The sequence below is a fragment of the Ambystoma mexicanum genome, chromosome 14, assembly GCF_040938575.1.
Source record: "Ambystoma mexicanum isolate Mex_15411 chromosome 14, UKY_AmexF1_1, whole genome shotgun sequence".
NCBI lineage: Eukaryota > Metazoa > Chordata > Amphibia > Caudata > Ambystomatidae > Ambystoma > Ambystoma mexicanum.
In genome coordinates this window covers 667,901,061-667,918,192 of record NC_090940.1, presented here as the reverse complement: position 1 = coordinate 667,918,192, position 17,132 = coordinate 667,901,061, and the positions used below count along the sequence as shown (strand labels likewise).

Sequence of the window (17,132 nt, the reverse complement as noted above, 5' to 3'; positions counted from 1 at the left end):
CAGAAGCAAAGAGCCCGGGAGACTGAGTTCAGATGGTGCAAATACAATGTTACACTGTTTTATTTGTAAAAGAAAAACATATTGGTCAGTAGTCTGGAGCTGGTTGAGGAAGTGTAGCAACTTTTAGGATTATTTTTTTCTTTTTGGGGCCAAGTGAATGCATGGTCAAAAAAATGGATAAAAGTTGTGTATCATTTCTCAAAACCTCCACAGACAAATATGTTATTTTACAAAAAAGGATGTAACAGAGATTTCTCAGTGCCTGTGCATGTGTCTAACACTACGTATATTGGAATAGCCACAAAGACAGGCTGGGGGACACATACACATGCTGCAACATCTATGTTACATCCTTGCTTAGTTGAAAACAAATATTTGTCACTAGTCTGGGGCTATTTTGAGGAATTGCTGCAAATTTTGAGATTTTCTTTATTTTTGGAGGAGTGTGAATTCATGGTTACATAATAATGTTGAAAATTGGGATACAATTGCTCAAAGTAGTACCTGTCTTGGTGTCTGTGCACGTCTTATTCAAACCCTACATTAGAGGGAGGGGAAACAAGTTGGTCTGGAGGAACAAATAGCCACACTGAAAAATACATGTTAAACGATTTTTTGTAAATGCAAATATTTGTCAGTGGTCAAGGGCTATTTTGAGGCATTTTTGGACCATTTTGGCATGTGAATCGGCAATAAGGACATACAATAGGAAACTGAGCATTTTGAACGAAATTGAAGACTAGCGGGGCAACTACTTGAAACTGCATAACAAGTAGAAGACGGCTATCCAATAGTTTAACTAGAGCAGTTACTGAGAATTTCCAGTCTCTTGGTTATAATGAGGAAACACTGTAATATATGCAAATCGCCTTGAGAAAGCCCAGTGGGCAAAGCATTTTGGCCATAGAGTTGGGACAATAGACAGAATTGTCAGGAAAACAAGTCACCATTCTACTACCAGGCCGAAATTCCTATGTAACCAAGTAACATCTATATAATCAGCCAATAGAAAAAGCTTGGAGGGATAACATTGTGCATTATCGTCTTTTTATGTGTGTGAGGTGCGATCATAATAAGGGAGTCTGGTTTGCCATTTTAAAGTAAGGCCTAGGTTGTGGGCCTTCCCTTAGTCGAGCTGCTCGCTAAGCTAACCGAAAGGAATCATTCCCTTTTAAGATTTATACTGAATTGGTGGCACCCCCAAACACAATCTATCAGCCACCCTCTCCCCTAGAGTGTGCAGTCTTTTTGAATGAGGTCAGAAGACAGGAGTGGGAGCAATGGGAGAAAGCATAGAGACATACTAAGGGGAAAGGTGTAGCGCCCCTCCCCTATTGCATGCCCAGCCACCTCTCCAACCCTCCCATATTTGCTCCCATCCATGCTCACACTAAGATACCATTGGTGGGGAGACAGAAATGTTTTTCTGGGGTTTATCGGGTTTAACCGGAAACCGGAAAGCCTCATTTTATTTTTCAGATTGACAACGTTCTGCTTGATGGAGCTACACCAAAGACCAATTTCACGCTTCAGCAAACAGATCAATAATCTAAGCTTGGTGTATATTTGTCCAGCTGTCTTTTAATAAGCTTTGAGCAAAACACAAATGAAAACTGCAGTAGAAGGGACCGAAACCTAGAGATTTTGCCTCTTTAACAAATGGCCGCAACACTGAAAAAGATTCTGAGGTGACTGACTATTTGGTTTGGGAAGAGCTGTGCAAGCTCGTTGAGTGTTGCAAAATTATTATAACTCTAAAAATGCTTTTCTTGCGGACCTTCTGCCGACCTCACAAGGTGCTATCGCGGTCTCTATAATATACTTGTTATCAAATAGGAACATCTGTGTTGTTTGGGAGCAGTGAGGTGGATTCTGCAGTAAACTGTTGTCTTTAATAAAGAAGATTTAGCAAAACAAACCGGTCTGGCTTTGTGAATATGCAGTGCATGATTTGATTTTGACTTGGCTTTCCCAGAACAGGAAACATGTGTAGACTTGGGGAACAGAGTAGACCCAAAACACTAAACCAGTTTCCAAACAGTGCATGTGTAGCGGGATTGCAGGAAATAGGTATATTTGTAAATGAGTGCAAGTATTGGTGGAAGGAATGGATGTATGTTTTAAATCTCCTAGTAAGGGAAGGGAAGGGGTTATATAGGCCTTCGGGCAACAATGTCTGCCAAGGGTGTGGACCATGGGCAGAATGAAGGACATGCAAGGGGCTGTAAGCCATGCACTGGCAATGCACAGAACATTGGGAATAACAGCAATGTTATACGTGATAAAGCACCTCCCACTTGGAGACATACAACATCCTGATCATTTATGGCTCGGCTACGTAGACCATCTGTTAACCACAAGCACCATTTTGGTAGAGCGGCATTGTATATTAATGTTCAAGAAAAAACAGCTTTCAGGCCTTATCAGTGAGGCTCAGCTTGGCCTCCAAGGCCCAGTGAGCAAGGGATCCATGACCGAGCATACCCACTCGCACTCAAGAAGACCTACTGTAAATATCAAAAAGGTGTTTGATTAATCATAACCACTGGTAATTCCTCTGGGAAGTTCCATTCCATTACCACGACTGATTTGCATATGGTTGGTTTCCCTCTAGAATGGTGAAGTTTGACTTAAGACAGCAACAGGAATGGGGGATCACCTAGATTTAGACCAGGAAGGTATCTGGGAAGGTCATGTTTCAACTCCAGGGGGTGCACCTCACCCTGCCTGGCTGCCCAAGCTCTACTCCAGGATTCTGAAACATGTGGCTCTCCAGATGTTTTGGACTATGACTCCCATGATCCTTTACCATTGAACATGCTGAAAAGGGCTGAAGGGAGTTGAAGTTTAAAGGTTGCAGATCCCTGTTCTTCTCCGAAGTAAGTGCCTGGTGTCTGAGATGAGACGCTCACGTGGATGCTCTCTTTGAGGTGCCCTATGAGCACACCATTCTAGACCGCCATGATGAGACACACTGCAGATATTTGAGGCTGGACTCTGTTGGCCTCCTAAAGTTAAGGCACCCTGGGACTCGTACAATAATGCAAGATAAAGGTTGCACCCCTCGGCATGGTGTTCACCCAGGGGCAGCTAAAAGAATTAAACTGGAAATGTTGTAGCAATGGAGGGGATTGGGTTAAGAATTTAACGAAATGGGAGTTGATGGAGAAAGGCCTTCTATAATAAGAGAAGGTTGGAGGGTGCAGGCTCAATGGACAGAGTAAGTAACTCCCTATAGGTTTGCAACACATCCTGCCAGACCTCATGGCCCCCCTGGGCTGATGAGCTGGAACATGAAGTGTTAAAATCTTTGACTTTTGACTTCCTTGGATGATGAACTTGTGTTCCTAAGCAATCATTGGATCTCTTGCAGTTACACACAGTTGTGACGGGGCCTGCCAGAAATAGCCACTCTGACGCCATCTCTCAGGCCAAGCGTGTTTGTTCAAGATCTTACAAACAATAGTGTGCTTGGTGAATATCGCCAGATTTTGGGGCAAACCAGGGTATTTGGGCAAGTTTGCACTAGGGCTGTCCCTCACTCGCTCAGCTTCCTGGACGTTCCATCCTTTCTAGCCAAGCCGTCTGAACGGTGCCACCTGTCGGTCTCTTTTCTGACTTGGTCAGAAGATGGGTTCTCTAAGTCAATGGCTGACTCGCTCCATGGGGGCCTTGTAGCTGTCCCACTGCTGGACCTACTTAGTGGTCTAAGGGAGTTAGGGATGGTGCCGTCTTCCACACGGTGCCACTTGCTCTACATGCACACACGCACAGTCTCACCTGGCCCTCTCCTACACTAGAGTCACTTGCCTGACTTCCAGGGTTTGTGACTTGGGAAGGGCGTGGGCATGGCTCATAAGAGTTTTGGAGCCCTTTTCTAATATGGGCAGTATGTTTGTAAATATAGAACAGGTGTTCTCTTCTATTAGGGTCTATTCGTGGGCCTTTATTTATTACTAACCTACCTGGTGGGTTAGTGGGCCTTTCTTTGAATAGGGCCGTCCTGGAGGCCTTTATTAATAGAAGTTCCCTGGTGGTTTGTGGGGTTTCCCACTTGTGTACAAGCTCTGGCTGGAATTGCAGCTGCAGTCGCGATCCTTTCCGGAACGCCGCACCGGCATGCGGCTCATCCGCAGTGTCCTTCTCATTGTTGGCTACACCCCCTCGTCTCTCTCCAAGACCGGCATGTGGAAGCCCCGCTGCATTTGCATCTCGTTTGCGTCACTAATGCTGCCTTCAAAGCAACTAAGGAGTGGCTGGGAGTGGGCCAGTGCGCACACACTTCTGCACACTGGGGGTGGTGTATGGATCAGGCACCCTCCGTCCCCTGACAGTGCCGAGTGAGCAGCCCTGTCACACAGAACGTATAATGTAATCAAATTTGTCATGCAGGGGTGTTGCTAGGTCTGGAAAAGATCCGGGGCTGCACTAATGTCGGGACTTGCGGGATTCAGGGCTAGCTATGGCCTTTTGGTTGTAGCCCATGAGCGTCTATCTGGGGCTACAACCAAAAGACCCAGGGCTATAGCCCCCTAATCCCCCCGCCCCCTAGCAATGCATCTGGTGTCATTGATCGGGCGGGGAGGTTTAATTATGAATTGAACATGACCACTGATTGAGTTGGATACTTTTCTTATGGTTTTGCTATGTGATTTTTTTGATATTCTGTGAAAAATGAACAAAGATTTTAAAACACTTACCAATACGCTTTTGTCGGATTTAGAAACCGGGGACTGCACCCCGCTCCCGGAAGACTTCTTCTTTTTATGCTCCTTCCGAGAACTTATAGTCTTTGCTTTGGTTTGGTGGTGACCCGGCACCTCACCTGGATCTCGCTGTTTAGTGGCTTCCATTTCAATTGTCAGCATTTCTTGGACTGATGATGACGAATCTCCTTCATGTGACGGCGCCATCCTCTCTGAAGTTTCTTTTTTCAGGCTGGAATCCACCTGTAGTTTGGAAAAATTCAATATTTTAAAGTAATTGTGTAGTGACAAATATATTCACACAAAATGTTAAAATCCAGAGAAATACACCAATTCATAGCGTCACAAATATCTTGCAAAACTGCATGGCATGGCCGGTGTCTTAGTCAGCACGCGTCTACAGCCTCTGGTTGGGAGCAGAAGGGCGCCTTGAAGTATATTTACAAGTGAATGTAGAGGCACTGACTTGAGATGGTTTACACTCCTTTACTGCGGGTCGAAGTCTCTCTGAGTCAACATGAGATTCAATGAAAATGAGGAGCATCTCTTAATCATAATATCTGATGCTAATTCAATGTGAGGTCCTTATCTCATGGACTAAAGGACATGGACAAGGAAGAAGAATTGGTCGCTAAGTGGAGGCTAAGGAGATACCCATGGGAGGTGAACAGAAAAGGAAAACAGCGACTTAAGAAAAGAAGAAACCCATAGAGTTCTCTTCCCAGTAGATGGTCTCTGCTTCGCTTACAGACCCTGTGCCTCAACCGGTCTCAGTCGCCTTCCTCCCCCAATCAGCACTGGCGGTGATACCGATTGGAGGGTGAATGCACTACAGGGACTTGTGGATGTCCATTTTGAATTGGAGATACGTGAAGGCCAAGGGGGGAATACCCTAAGTTCAGGGTTCACAGTGGATGTCAGGAAAGCATCTGCAGAGGGCTGTGGTGTGACACCAAGGATATATAGCACAATGAGGGAGGGAGGGGGTGGACAGTGAGGTTCTCATGGCACCAGGTATGTTCAGATTTGGGGTTTGGGAAAAGTGGGAGAAGTGGCAGGTTTTGCACTGGGATGGAGTCGTTGGATGAAACCCTGATCCTCAGGAGGGATGTGAAATCATTTTTTTATTTTTTTTTATTTTTTTTATTTGATTTAGTTGACAACCAACTTTACAAATATATATCATAAAAAAAATCTTTTACATTTAAAAAACATACAAATACACTTTCAAAACAATAAAAGCAGTAGAAGAGGAGAAACCATAATTGCATTTTTCATTTCCATTGAGCAAATTAGACTCTCTTTTCATACGGAAACGCCACATCAAGGATGTTAATAGTTGCAATTCTGACCGATATTTTTTTTTTTCGTGTTAAAGATTTCCGCCCAGATTTCAGTGTTAGAACTTATGTTGAGCTTATATTTCATGCATTTAGCCAATTTCAAACGTTTTGACACAAAGGCTTCACAATGCATGACAATGTGACAAAGAGTTTCTGTTTTAGATAAATCCTTACAAAATCGGCAGTGCATTAGATCTTTTTCCACTATGCCTCTTCTGAACAAAATCTCATTTACCGGCCATAAATTTAATCGAAATCTTAAAATGTTTTGTCTTAAAGCAGGAGAAGGACACTTCACAAGATAGTTAGCCATGGTCCGAAACCTCTTATGCCCAAAAAGAGTTATGTCAAAATCTTTTAGCAACATGCTTTTATCTTGGGTAGCTATCCAATCAAACTGATATAGTTTGCTCCTGGCTCTAGATGGATTTGTCAGCAGTAATTCAATTGAGATTTCTGCATTAGCAAAAGTATTCAGCACATGATTACACCAATTCACTGGAAATGCCTGCTCTGATTTCAATAGATGAGTCCCTTAGATGCCCAAACTGTTTGCATTGGACATCCCTAACAAACATTTTCTGAGTAGCAAACACATTTTCCAAGTGACTTGGGAATGTACTGACAAAAGCCCCAATTTGAATCTTAATAACATGCTAGGAGTGCTGTTTGGTAATTTAAATAAGGATTTCCAAAATGTTGCCTCTATTTGATTCCAAAATAATTCGGATCTAGAAAGCACAGATTCCAATCCATACGTAATCACAGGGAGATCCTTTTGTTGATAAAACGACATAATCGGGCTACATGTGAACTTACAAAATGTACCCAGGATTATTTTTGCTTGAGATGTTAGCATGGTTATTTGTTCTAGCATTGTGATTTCAATTGATTTATCCGATTTTAGATTGTTAAACATCATACCCAAATATTTATATTCCGAAACTATCAGTAATTTGTCACCAGCGCTTGACCACAGATGTTTGTTTGAAAAAGAAGTTTTTGATTTATTTAATATCATTATTTGGGCTTTGTCTTTGTTTATCGTTAGATTGTTTGAGCAGACATACCTATCCAGTGCATTAAGAAGATTTTGAAGACCCACTAGTGTCTGGGAGATTAGCACCAGATCATCTGCATACAATAACCACGATATAATTTGGTTTTCAATCTTAGGAGAATCTGATAGAACTGATGCCAGATCATCTGCAATATCCAACAAAAAAAGATTGAACAATGTTGATGCAAGATACAGACTTGCTTCAGTCCCCTCGCAGTGGAAATGATGTCTGATAGGAGGCCTTCCATGTTTAATTTTATTTGTAGAGACGTGTTTGTATGCAATAGGTTCACCATCATTATCAGTGAAACTGGACATTTATATTTCAACAGTTTTTTCACAAGAAGTTTTCGGTCAACTGAATCAAAGGCCATGCGGAAATCCACAAAAGCCATGTATATTGGTTGTCTCTGTGTGGTATATGAGGATTTAATAATATTAAGTAGTGTTAAATTAATCGATGTGACCAGTCCAGAAACAAAACCCGTTTGAAAAGGGTCTCTTTGCTGGAATGCCAATGACCAAGCATTCAAATCACGGAGAATCAATCTACACATTTTTTTTCCTGGCACGTCAAGACATGCAATGGGCCGATAGCTCAAAGGGTTTTGTCGGTCTCCTTTTTTGTAGATTGAGTGGGTCCAGGATTTCGGAAGCTCTTGGTTACGTATAATCAATTTAAATAAAGTATGCAAAATTGGAACCCAGGGATCAACATTATCTTTCAATTTTGCATTCGACTGCCCATCCGGACCAGGGGCTCTAGACATGCTCGCCTTGTTAATATAGAATCGTATATCATCTTCATCGAATTTCAGATTGAAAAGGACTGACTCAAGATTCAATGCAATCTGTTGTGAAGGGGCAGCATAGATAGTCGAAAAGTGATTTATCCAGTCAATTTCCTTTACACCGTTCATCTGTGATGATAATGGTGGGGCTTTATTGATCACGTTCAGCATCTGCCAAATCTGAGCGGTGTTTTTATTTTGAATGTTCTCTAACATGCTCTCACCAGCTTTTTGTTATGAGAGTAGTTTGTGTTCTTTCATCCAATTTCTATAGTCTGATGTGAAATCATAATATATGCTGAGCAAGTAACGGCAACGTAGGGATTTTTTGCATCGGGGTAAAGGTACTGGGAAAAAGGGTATTCTGATTCGAATGGATGCCCATCAGTACACTTGGGCAATCAGGAATAGCGTGCCAGAAAGCCCAAACATGAGTTCTGGAAGGTTTGTGGTCAAGCGCCTGAAGATGAATGAAGGGAGCCGGCCAGGAAGGCGGGGTGGCTTAGCTGGTTGGGAAAGGGTTAATTGCTAGGATACTGCCCTTGTGTGTTTCAAGGCAAATGTAAATCTACACCTTTTGCCTAATCAGAAATTAAGACAATTATTTTGTGACATTCAGAATACCACATGCTTTAAGTACTATATAATTATAAGGGGACATACCACAAAAAATTCTCACATTTTTAACTCCAACCAAAACGTGCTTGCAAAAGCTTCAAAGTGTAACTAGAAGGTCATTTTTGTCCTTTAAGTGTTGAGATGAGCCAGTTCATTTCTTCAAATTAAGGGTACACCTTCTGCTGGGAGATGGTGGTGAAAATGGAGACATGGCACCCTGCCATCCCCCATGGAATGCACAGAAGGGCCATTACTGTTCGGGTCGCTCCACTGCTGTATCTAACCCATGCCCAGCCCCACAGGTGGATAGAAATGCATTTCCTGACCACTGTTGAAGCATCATTTGTTGCAAGGGTTGGTTCTTTCTGGCTCTGCAGCTGATGGGCTGCATGTAGTTAGCCTGCTATTAATGGAGTGGTGTACTTTGCCCACCAGGTAGTTTCAGCACCTGTCCAAAGTTAGTAACAGATGCCGCCGCGTCCTCTCCTGCCGGATAAAATGGGAGGTGTTGTGAAGACCCTATTGAGTTAATCTCTCAGGACTTTAATTATTCCAGAGCTTCATTATGGTGTTTCTCTTCGTTGTCCACACATTATTGTTTCCCAAAGTTTTCAAAGGCTGTGCCAGGGTGTAATCCTGTGCCTGGCTCTTCCCGAGTGGTCTCTTCTTCAATGAGGTTGCACTGAGCTGAGCCTTTCTCCATCCTATGAACTGGAATGGACTTGCTGCTGGTGTCCGGGGTCAGGACGATGAAATGATTAATTCCTGCTCTCTTTAGAGAGCCTGTTTAATGAGGGAGGTCCTGCGGGAAACTCACAAATGTCTACCATGCAACAGATATGGGGCAGGCCTCTTCCAGCCAGTCTACTTCACCATTTTGTTATTGAGTCCTGGCGCATTTCCTAGCTCAGTTGAGTCCTCGTACCCTGCCAACCCCACACCCCTTTCTCACACGGATCATAAGAGTCGGATAGAACTGTCCATAATCTATGAGTCTCTCTTATGATGGGATGGCTGAAAGGGGATCGTGGAGGTTCGCAGATCTGAGTCGGCAACAGATGTTAACACTTATATGGGAAGGTGGCTCGCCAATCCACTAAGCTAGCCTTACCGAGCTGAGCTAGTCTTTTGGTGTTAGATCGTTTTTCCTGGGAAAAAAGATTGGATTCAGAGTACAGGTATGCAGACAGAGGTTTGTGTGAAAGGTTCTATTCATCCTATTTCTGACAGCACTTGTCACGATGAAGAAGGAGCAGAACACTGTTGGATAATGGTCTAAAGGGATGTAAACCAATAAGACAAATGCCGATCAGAGACTCGGCTGTACGCTAAAAGGGGAGGTAATAAACAGTGTTACAGGGATTCCCTATTTCTCTAAGCATGAGCTGGTATCCCTTCATGGTTCCCAATCTCTACCGTAAGGAAGACATGGTATACAAATGTCCACAGTCCATGGGTGTTTATTGAACCTACACAAGGGTGAGATAAAAAGCCTATCTAATCCTAAATCTACAGATGGGAGCAAGCTACGACCATCAAATAATAATAATACAGTCCGAGTGCGGTCTTGTCAAATTAAAAGGGCTTATACTAAAAAAAACGATTACGAAACCGTACTAATAATTTACAAATAATGTGGGGTGATGATCATGAAAAAGAAAGACGTGTTCACAAAAAGATAATTCAGGATGTTCGGGGCGTTGGCCTCCCTTCCCCACGTTTTCATCACGGGACAAGGAGGCTCACTCGAGCATGGCAGACACTCTGGCATTTGCGGCATGAGGTTCCATTTTCACAGTTTAAGACCTTCTGTGTCCAAGTCGCTTTACTTCTTGCAAGTCTCTTGACGCAGAGGGCCCGGTATACAAAAACAACATGAAAACTTTATTTTCCTTTTCCAGTATTCAATTTAGATATTCACCCAGGATCCCCCTGACACAGGCTCAGATCCCTTTGAAAACAAAAGTTCAACATTGGACCCCCCTCTTCCGGGCTCAGATCCCTTTCAACAAAAGTTCAAATAATTCTTTTCAGGTGAATCACGGTTCACCCCAGGCCCACCTCAGCCGGGCTCAGGTCCCTTTCTTTCACTCAATCAATCTTCCTCAGCTGGGCTCGGACCAATTGTAATGTACTTTAAACTATCATAGACTTTCGAATGTGCACAGTGTTTAGCTTGACCCATTGCATGACCACTTCAAACTCAATATTCCTTTTTCTCACACTCAGCATCAGTTGGATAACTAACAGAGACTTTCGAATGAGCACCCACGTTGGGCCGGTCCACTCTATGCATGGTATCTTTTCTTGGTCTCCCAAAGTTTAGTTATAAAGTTCAACTACTCCTTTTGGTTTCCAATTATTTGCATCACTTATTAAAGATGCCTCACACACTGTCCTCTTTATACAATGTTGCAGATTGCAACCTTGGTTCAAAACACCAGCTGGTTTGGTATCAGTCTCTCCGACTCACCAGCTGTGCTGTCTTTTCTGACACCGGTTTGTTGTAGGAGCCAAGGACAGTACCATGGCAGCAATTGCTCCTCCCCGTCTTCGTTATAGACGCGGGAGAGCCCGGGTACCTCTGACATACTGCACAGGTTTGATCAGCCTTAGTTCCTGGTCTTCGTTTTCTTATTTTCCAAGTCTCATGAAAGTAATTGTCTTTAGATGTCAAGGGTACGTCTCTCCTTGCAACCCTCTCTTGTCTCGCTGTTTTTCTCCTTGTATTAAACCACCATCTTGGAACTGCTGTTTCCTCGTGTTTTTTGCTTCACTCAGAGTGTGCTTTCGTGCTCAGCCTTTTATCCGTGTGGTGAAGTGTAATGGAAGTCAGGTGTGTGTAATAATCCATAATTGCTGGACCTTGCCTGACCATATAGTTGGGACATGTCAGGTATACAGCTCTTGTGTTAGTCCATTGTCACTCACGGTGGGCTGTCCGTGAGAAACTGTTTGTGTTGGGAAAGGGGGTTGAGTTCCTAGGTATCCTAGCTGGTAGGATGGGGAAAATGTGTTAGAAGGAAGGGGATACCACGTCTCACCCTTCTATGTCCCACTTCCACTCCCAGAGGAACCCTCATCCAGGTGATCCTCCCACACTGATCCACCCCAAGGAACTGGATCCAAAAGTGAAGGCCGTGTCCTGGCCACCTGTATGACAGAACCCCGGGGACTAGCGGGTGAGACACCTTCAGGTTTCTCACACTACCCATTGAGTTATCCGCACCCCTGATGATAGTAATCAAGGACAGGCGTGGGAAAATCCCCTGTAGGACCTGGGGGTTTGGAAACCAAACCACTACAAGGTAACAACAGCTAACAGTGTTAGGATGGAAAATTAACACAAGCAAGGTTTGCTAATAAGAGGAATCAGGATCCCAGTCCAAGTTTAGTTCTCAGGAGCTGAGGCTTGTTGCACTTTGAGGGTGACTTTCAATTCACTCACAGGCTCAGCATGCTTTGAGCACCGCAGCATGCTTCTGTCCCATGCTCAACAGTGTCTCCAGAAGAGGAGTTGCTGAGTGCTGGGTTTGGTGATCCCCCTCCTCCAGCAGGTGTTTCCCCTTACCTTTCCATTCTCCTAATTTCTTGCCTATCTTCTGGTTCTTCTGGTTCCCTGTAGTCATTTACTGTTTGAACCCCATGGGCAGCGGATGGGCCCGCCGCCATCTTACAATCCGGAAGTTAGGGAGAGGAAATACAGCAAGAACTGGGGGATGATTTCATGTGCTAGTGGGGCAACAAGAGTTCTAGAATGGTTCAAACAGAGGGTGCAGGGCAGCAAATATGCTATCAATAAGGTTTGATTGGACACAAAGTATGGTTTGCATCAATGAGGAAAGGAAAGCAGTACGCAAGATGCGTTCTGGATCAGAAGTGGGTAGGACATCAAATACTATGCAGAATAAAATAGTGTAAATACTGTACAATATCGGGCAAGAACTCTGTTCTGTGATCTCTGTGAACACTTAGAAGGAGAAATTACTAACTGTGATGTTCTTTCTATGGATTCTTTGCCTGCAGATTCCTCATCTGATAGAAATCCTCATCCATCTCTGCTGCTTGGAAACTTTTTGGCAGGGAGCGTAGTGGACCTCTACCTGGCCGTTGATTGTCGATCCATCTTGCTCGATGCTCGATCGTCGACTCCGGACGTGACGTCAGGCGTCGTATATATACCACGTCACTAAACCCCATTCGTCAGTTCCCCCCTTTTTACCCGTGCTTGAACACAACAGAATAAAACGATGTCAGACAAGGCTAACGAGCCTCTAAAAAACTTGGTAATGGGAAACATCCCAACAGAGGTGAACCCTAAGAATTAGAGAAAATTGAAAGATTTTTTATTGTATTATTATAATTTCTTTTTTTTTTAAAGGCAAGCGGCTAGCCAGATAGGAACAGACACTTTAGAGCCCTCACAAGGCGCCCCTTCCCCTAGACAGATGCACCAAGCCCTATGAACTTTCTGAGCAGGGATGGACAGGAGGGGCAATGAGGAATCTGTGGGAGAAGAATCCATAGAAAGAACATTACAGTAAGTCATTTCTCCTTCAATGGATTGCTTTTCTTCCGCAGACTCCTCCTCTGATAGACTCCCCAAGCAGTTAGGAGTATGGAGGTAGGCAGAAAATGTTACAGTAGCAGATTTAGCAGAACTGCCCAACCAAAACGTGCATCAATGTCGCGGGCAACATCCAGAAAATAGTGCCTGGAGAATGTGTGCAAGGATGACCATGTGGCTGCACGACAAATGTCCCTAATGGGAACACCCCTCTGCAAGGCCGTGGAAGCCAAGACGCCCCTTGTCGAGTGTGCCCTGATGCTGGGAGGTAGCATTATGCAATGCAGAGACTAATCCAATGCAACAGGGCCTGCTTCGTTACAGCCAGACCTTTGTGGGACAAAGAATGGGCCACAAACAGCTGATCAGACTTCCAGAACTCAGGAGTCCTAGCGACGTAAAAGCTCAAGGCTCTTTTGGGGTCCAAGTGATGGAATTCCTCCTTAGAAGGGTGGGTGGAGGGTAGAAAACCAGAAGTTCTATGGACTGAGAAAGGTGGAAATCAGAAACCACTTTTGGGAGAAATCCAGGTCTTACTTTAAGGGAAACCTTTTCCCGGAAGAACCGTAGAAACGGGGGCTTGCAACACAAAGCTTGAAGCTCATTAACTCTCCTGGCTGAAGTAATCGCAACCAAAAAGGCTGTCTCCAAAGATAGCAATCGTGAAGAAGAGGAATGCATGAGCTCAAAGGAGTCGCCATCAAACATTCCAGAACTAGATTTAGATCCAAGTCTGGGGCAACAAAAGGAGTTGGCGTAAACTTATTCACAAGGCCTTTCAGGAATTGGGCCATAACCAGAATCGTAAAGAAAGAAACTTGATCCAGGGACTTTTGAACACAGAGTAGGCCACGAAATATCTTTTGACTGTGGCAACCTGAAGGCCTGCTGAGACCAGTGACAGAAGGAACTCCATCAATTTAGCGGTGGGCACGAGATGGGATCGATCTTGCGCTCCCTGTATTATGCCTCAAATTTTCTCCACCTGCATGCGTACAGAAATCAATCTACATGCAGCCAGCAACACCTTCACCTCTGAGAGGTCAAAGCCATCATACCTCACCCTTTCAAGACCCACGCATGTAGGCTGAGGGACTCCAGGTTTGGGTGAAGTACCCAACCTTATGACTGGGTAAGGAGACCCAAAAGCCCTGAGGTCCAGAATGGGACACAGACCTCCCTTCTTGGGCACTAGGAAATACCGGTAATACCAACCCAATTCTCCCTGTTCGAGTGGTACCTCTTCCATGGCACCCTGCAACAACAGAACTTGCAGTTCTTACTTGAGCTCCTGTCTTGGTTGCATTGGAGGTGGTGGGGGTCTGTCCAGTGGTTTTCTCCAAAAAAGGCAGACAATAACCCCTCTGAACAAGCTGCAGGGACCAGGCGTCAGAGGTCATCTCCTGCCACTGGAGCCAATGCTCTGCCAACCGTCCAGCAACCGGTATGTTGTGGGAGGGGAAATCAAAGCGGCTACTGTTTGCTGGCCTCTGGAAGCCCCTCTGCCCCTTCAGGGGTGTGATAAACACTTCTACCCCGGCCTGGCCTGTGGGACCTGCACTTTCCTGCCATAAGGCACATAGCGCCTGTAGTCTCTGCTTCCAGAGGCAAAGCTGAAGGCAGGTTTAGCCAGCTGCGTAGCTAGGCCCAGCGATTTTCAGCTAATTTTGACTCCTTACACCTTTCCAAAGAGTCATCAGGCTTCTGGCCAAAAAGAAACTCTCCCTCGAAAGGCATGTCCAGTAGCCTATTCTGGACATTCGGGGTGAAACCAGTTGTTTTGTGATAGGCTTGCTTCCTCAAGACTATCACCGACCCCATCGAACGTCCAACACAGTCGGCTACGTCGAGGCCCGTTTGCAACGACTGCTTGCCCACCTCCTTCCCATTTTCCACCAGCCGTGTAAACGCATCCAGCATTTCACTTTTGGGGATGTATTGCACTGCCTGCTCCACAGCCTTTCATAGTATTTCGTGAATCCACAGGCTACATTGGTTGCTTTCAAAGCCATGCTACCAGAGGTAAAGACCTTCTTGGCCATAGTGTCCAACCTTTTGACTTCTTTATTTGGAGGCAGATTAGAAGTGGAGGTCGCAGGCCTAGAGGCGATTGTGGCCGCCTGCACAACAAGCCCTTCCGGTGAAGGATGAGAAGCCAGAAAAGATGGGTCTACACTTGCCGGCCTGTACTTCCCTGTAAAGTTAGAGTTGACCAGGGAATGGAGTAGTGATGCTGCAACAAGGAGGCTAGGGGATCAGCGATTGCCAGATTAAGTGGCATATTATGCTCTGTCACAGGACTCTTATCTAATATATCCATCAGTTTGTATCCCTGGGTAGGCACTGATGCTGACTTCAGACCTATGGTCTCTATGTCCCTTTCCACTAGGCCCCTGAACTAAGCATGGGTGTGAGTGTAGGGCTGACTTTGTTGAAGCTCAATATCTGGAGACGTGTCCAGGCTGCTGGCATCTTGGAGCCCTTGGGCCAGAGCCAGCAGGTCTGCCTTGTTGTTCAGAAAATCGACTCTTCCTGCCCTTGTATACATGGTATCGATGTCCCCCCTGGTCATCAACCTGGTCGGTGTTGAAAAGCAATGCCATCGATTTGAAGAATCCAGACCTGGAAAGAGGGATGACGGATCCGTCTTCGATAGTCAGTGCAGAAGGTTTCTCCTTCGTCGTCGACGGAATGGCTGTCGGTGCCGATCGGGGCTTGGGTACCACTCTGACTTCAGGAACGGCAGTCTCTTGACACTCTCGAGAAGGAATGCGTGTCAATGATTTCTGCACCTTCTCTGGCCTCAAGCCCAAAGGCTTACACAGTTTGGCATGCTTGGGGTCAGGAGTGCTGAGCGCCGCTATCGCCGCTGAGGCTTGCTGTTTGGGGGGTAGGGTTCCCGCACCTACAGCAGCTTGTGTTTTAAACATTTCTAGCATGTCTTATTTGAAATGTTCCCACTCCTCTCAAGTGGTCGGCCCAGCCGAGGGCTTACCTTTTTCCACGAGCTGTCAATGGCAGTGGCACCACTATTTCTTACGCGATGAAGACGAGGAAGAATGGCACTTTTGCACCAATGCTTTTTGGAGGTGGGCCCTTCCATCTCGGCCTCGGAGGAGCGACTGCGCCAGAAATTTTGGGGATGGTCGGCCCAAAGCAATTTTGGCGGCCTGCTCACGAATGGAGTTTGAGTGCATCTTGGAGCACGACGTTCATGCCTCCGTGTTGTGCTCCATTCCGAGACACCAGAGATAAATGTTGTGCGGGAAGGTCACTGACATTTTGGAATGGCAGTCAGTGCACCTATTAAAGCCCGAAATTTGGGGAGCAGACATCACGGTCGAGGTTTTATGAAGAAAATGTGATGAATTTAGTTAAAACGCAGAGACGAAGACTCAATGTCGTGTTCCTCAAGCAGTGTCCGATCGTGCAGAAAAAGGGAACTGAGGTATAGGGCATAGTGACGTGGCATATATATGGTGCCTGACGTCACGTCCGGAGCTGACGATCAAGCACCGAGCAAGACGGATTGAAGGCCTAGTCAAGGTCCACTACGCCCCCTGTTGAAATGTTTCCGAGCAGCAGAGCTGGATGAGGATATCTATCAGATGAGAAATCTGCGGGAGAAAAGCAATCCATTGAAACATGTTTACAGAGCTGCAGGGCTACTTACAGAACACAGATCATGTACAATCAGAGATGGCTCATCCATAACACACCAGAGGTTATTTCTGCATGGCACAAACACATGTACCAGGAATAACACACAAACCTCAAATACATTACGGGGCATTTCTTCTTGACCATCGACAACCATGTGGGAAACAGCGGACGTCATCTTGTTTCCGGAAGCATCTGTCTCATTTTTAGGGCCTTCGTGAGAAACCTGAGGTTCATCTTTGATGGTGCCTTTGGGTCTCTCGTCCATGTCTCCCTGCTTAAATATATCCACCCCGGCATTAGGCATTTCAGGAACAGGTGAAGGAGCAACTTCTGAGGGTAAAATCTTTGACGTTTCCTCCTTTTCGCTGATAGACACCTGTGGTA

General features: G+C 45.1%; 1 protein-coding gene across 8 annotated transcripts in view; it reads right to left on the bottom strand.

Moving 5' to 3' along the window:
* SYNE2 (spectrin repeat containing nuclear envelope protein 2) overlaps nt 1-17,132 on the bottom strand; it is a 1,840,150-nt gene that overhangs the window by 993,870 nt on the left and 829,148 nt on the right. For all 8 annotated transcript variants that reach the window (XM_069638223.1, XM_069638224.1, XM_069638227.1 and 5 more), the window contains 2 exons: nt 16,858-17,124; nt 4,701-4,949 (listed from right to left, as the gene is read on the bottom strand). In XM_069638223.1, coding sequence (XP_069494324.1) covers nt 4,701-4,949; nt 16,858-17,124 — 516 coding nt within the window. The remainder of the gene's footprint in view (nt 1-4,700; nt 4,950-16,857; nt 17,125-17,132) is intronic.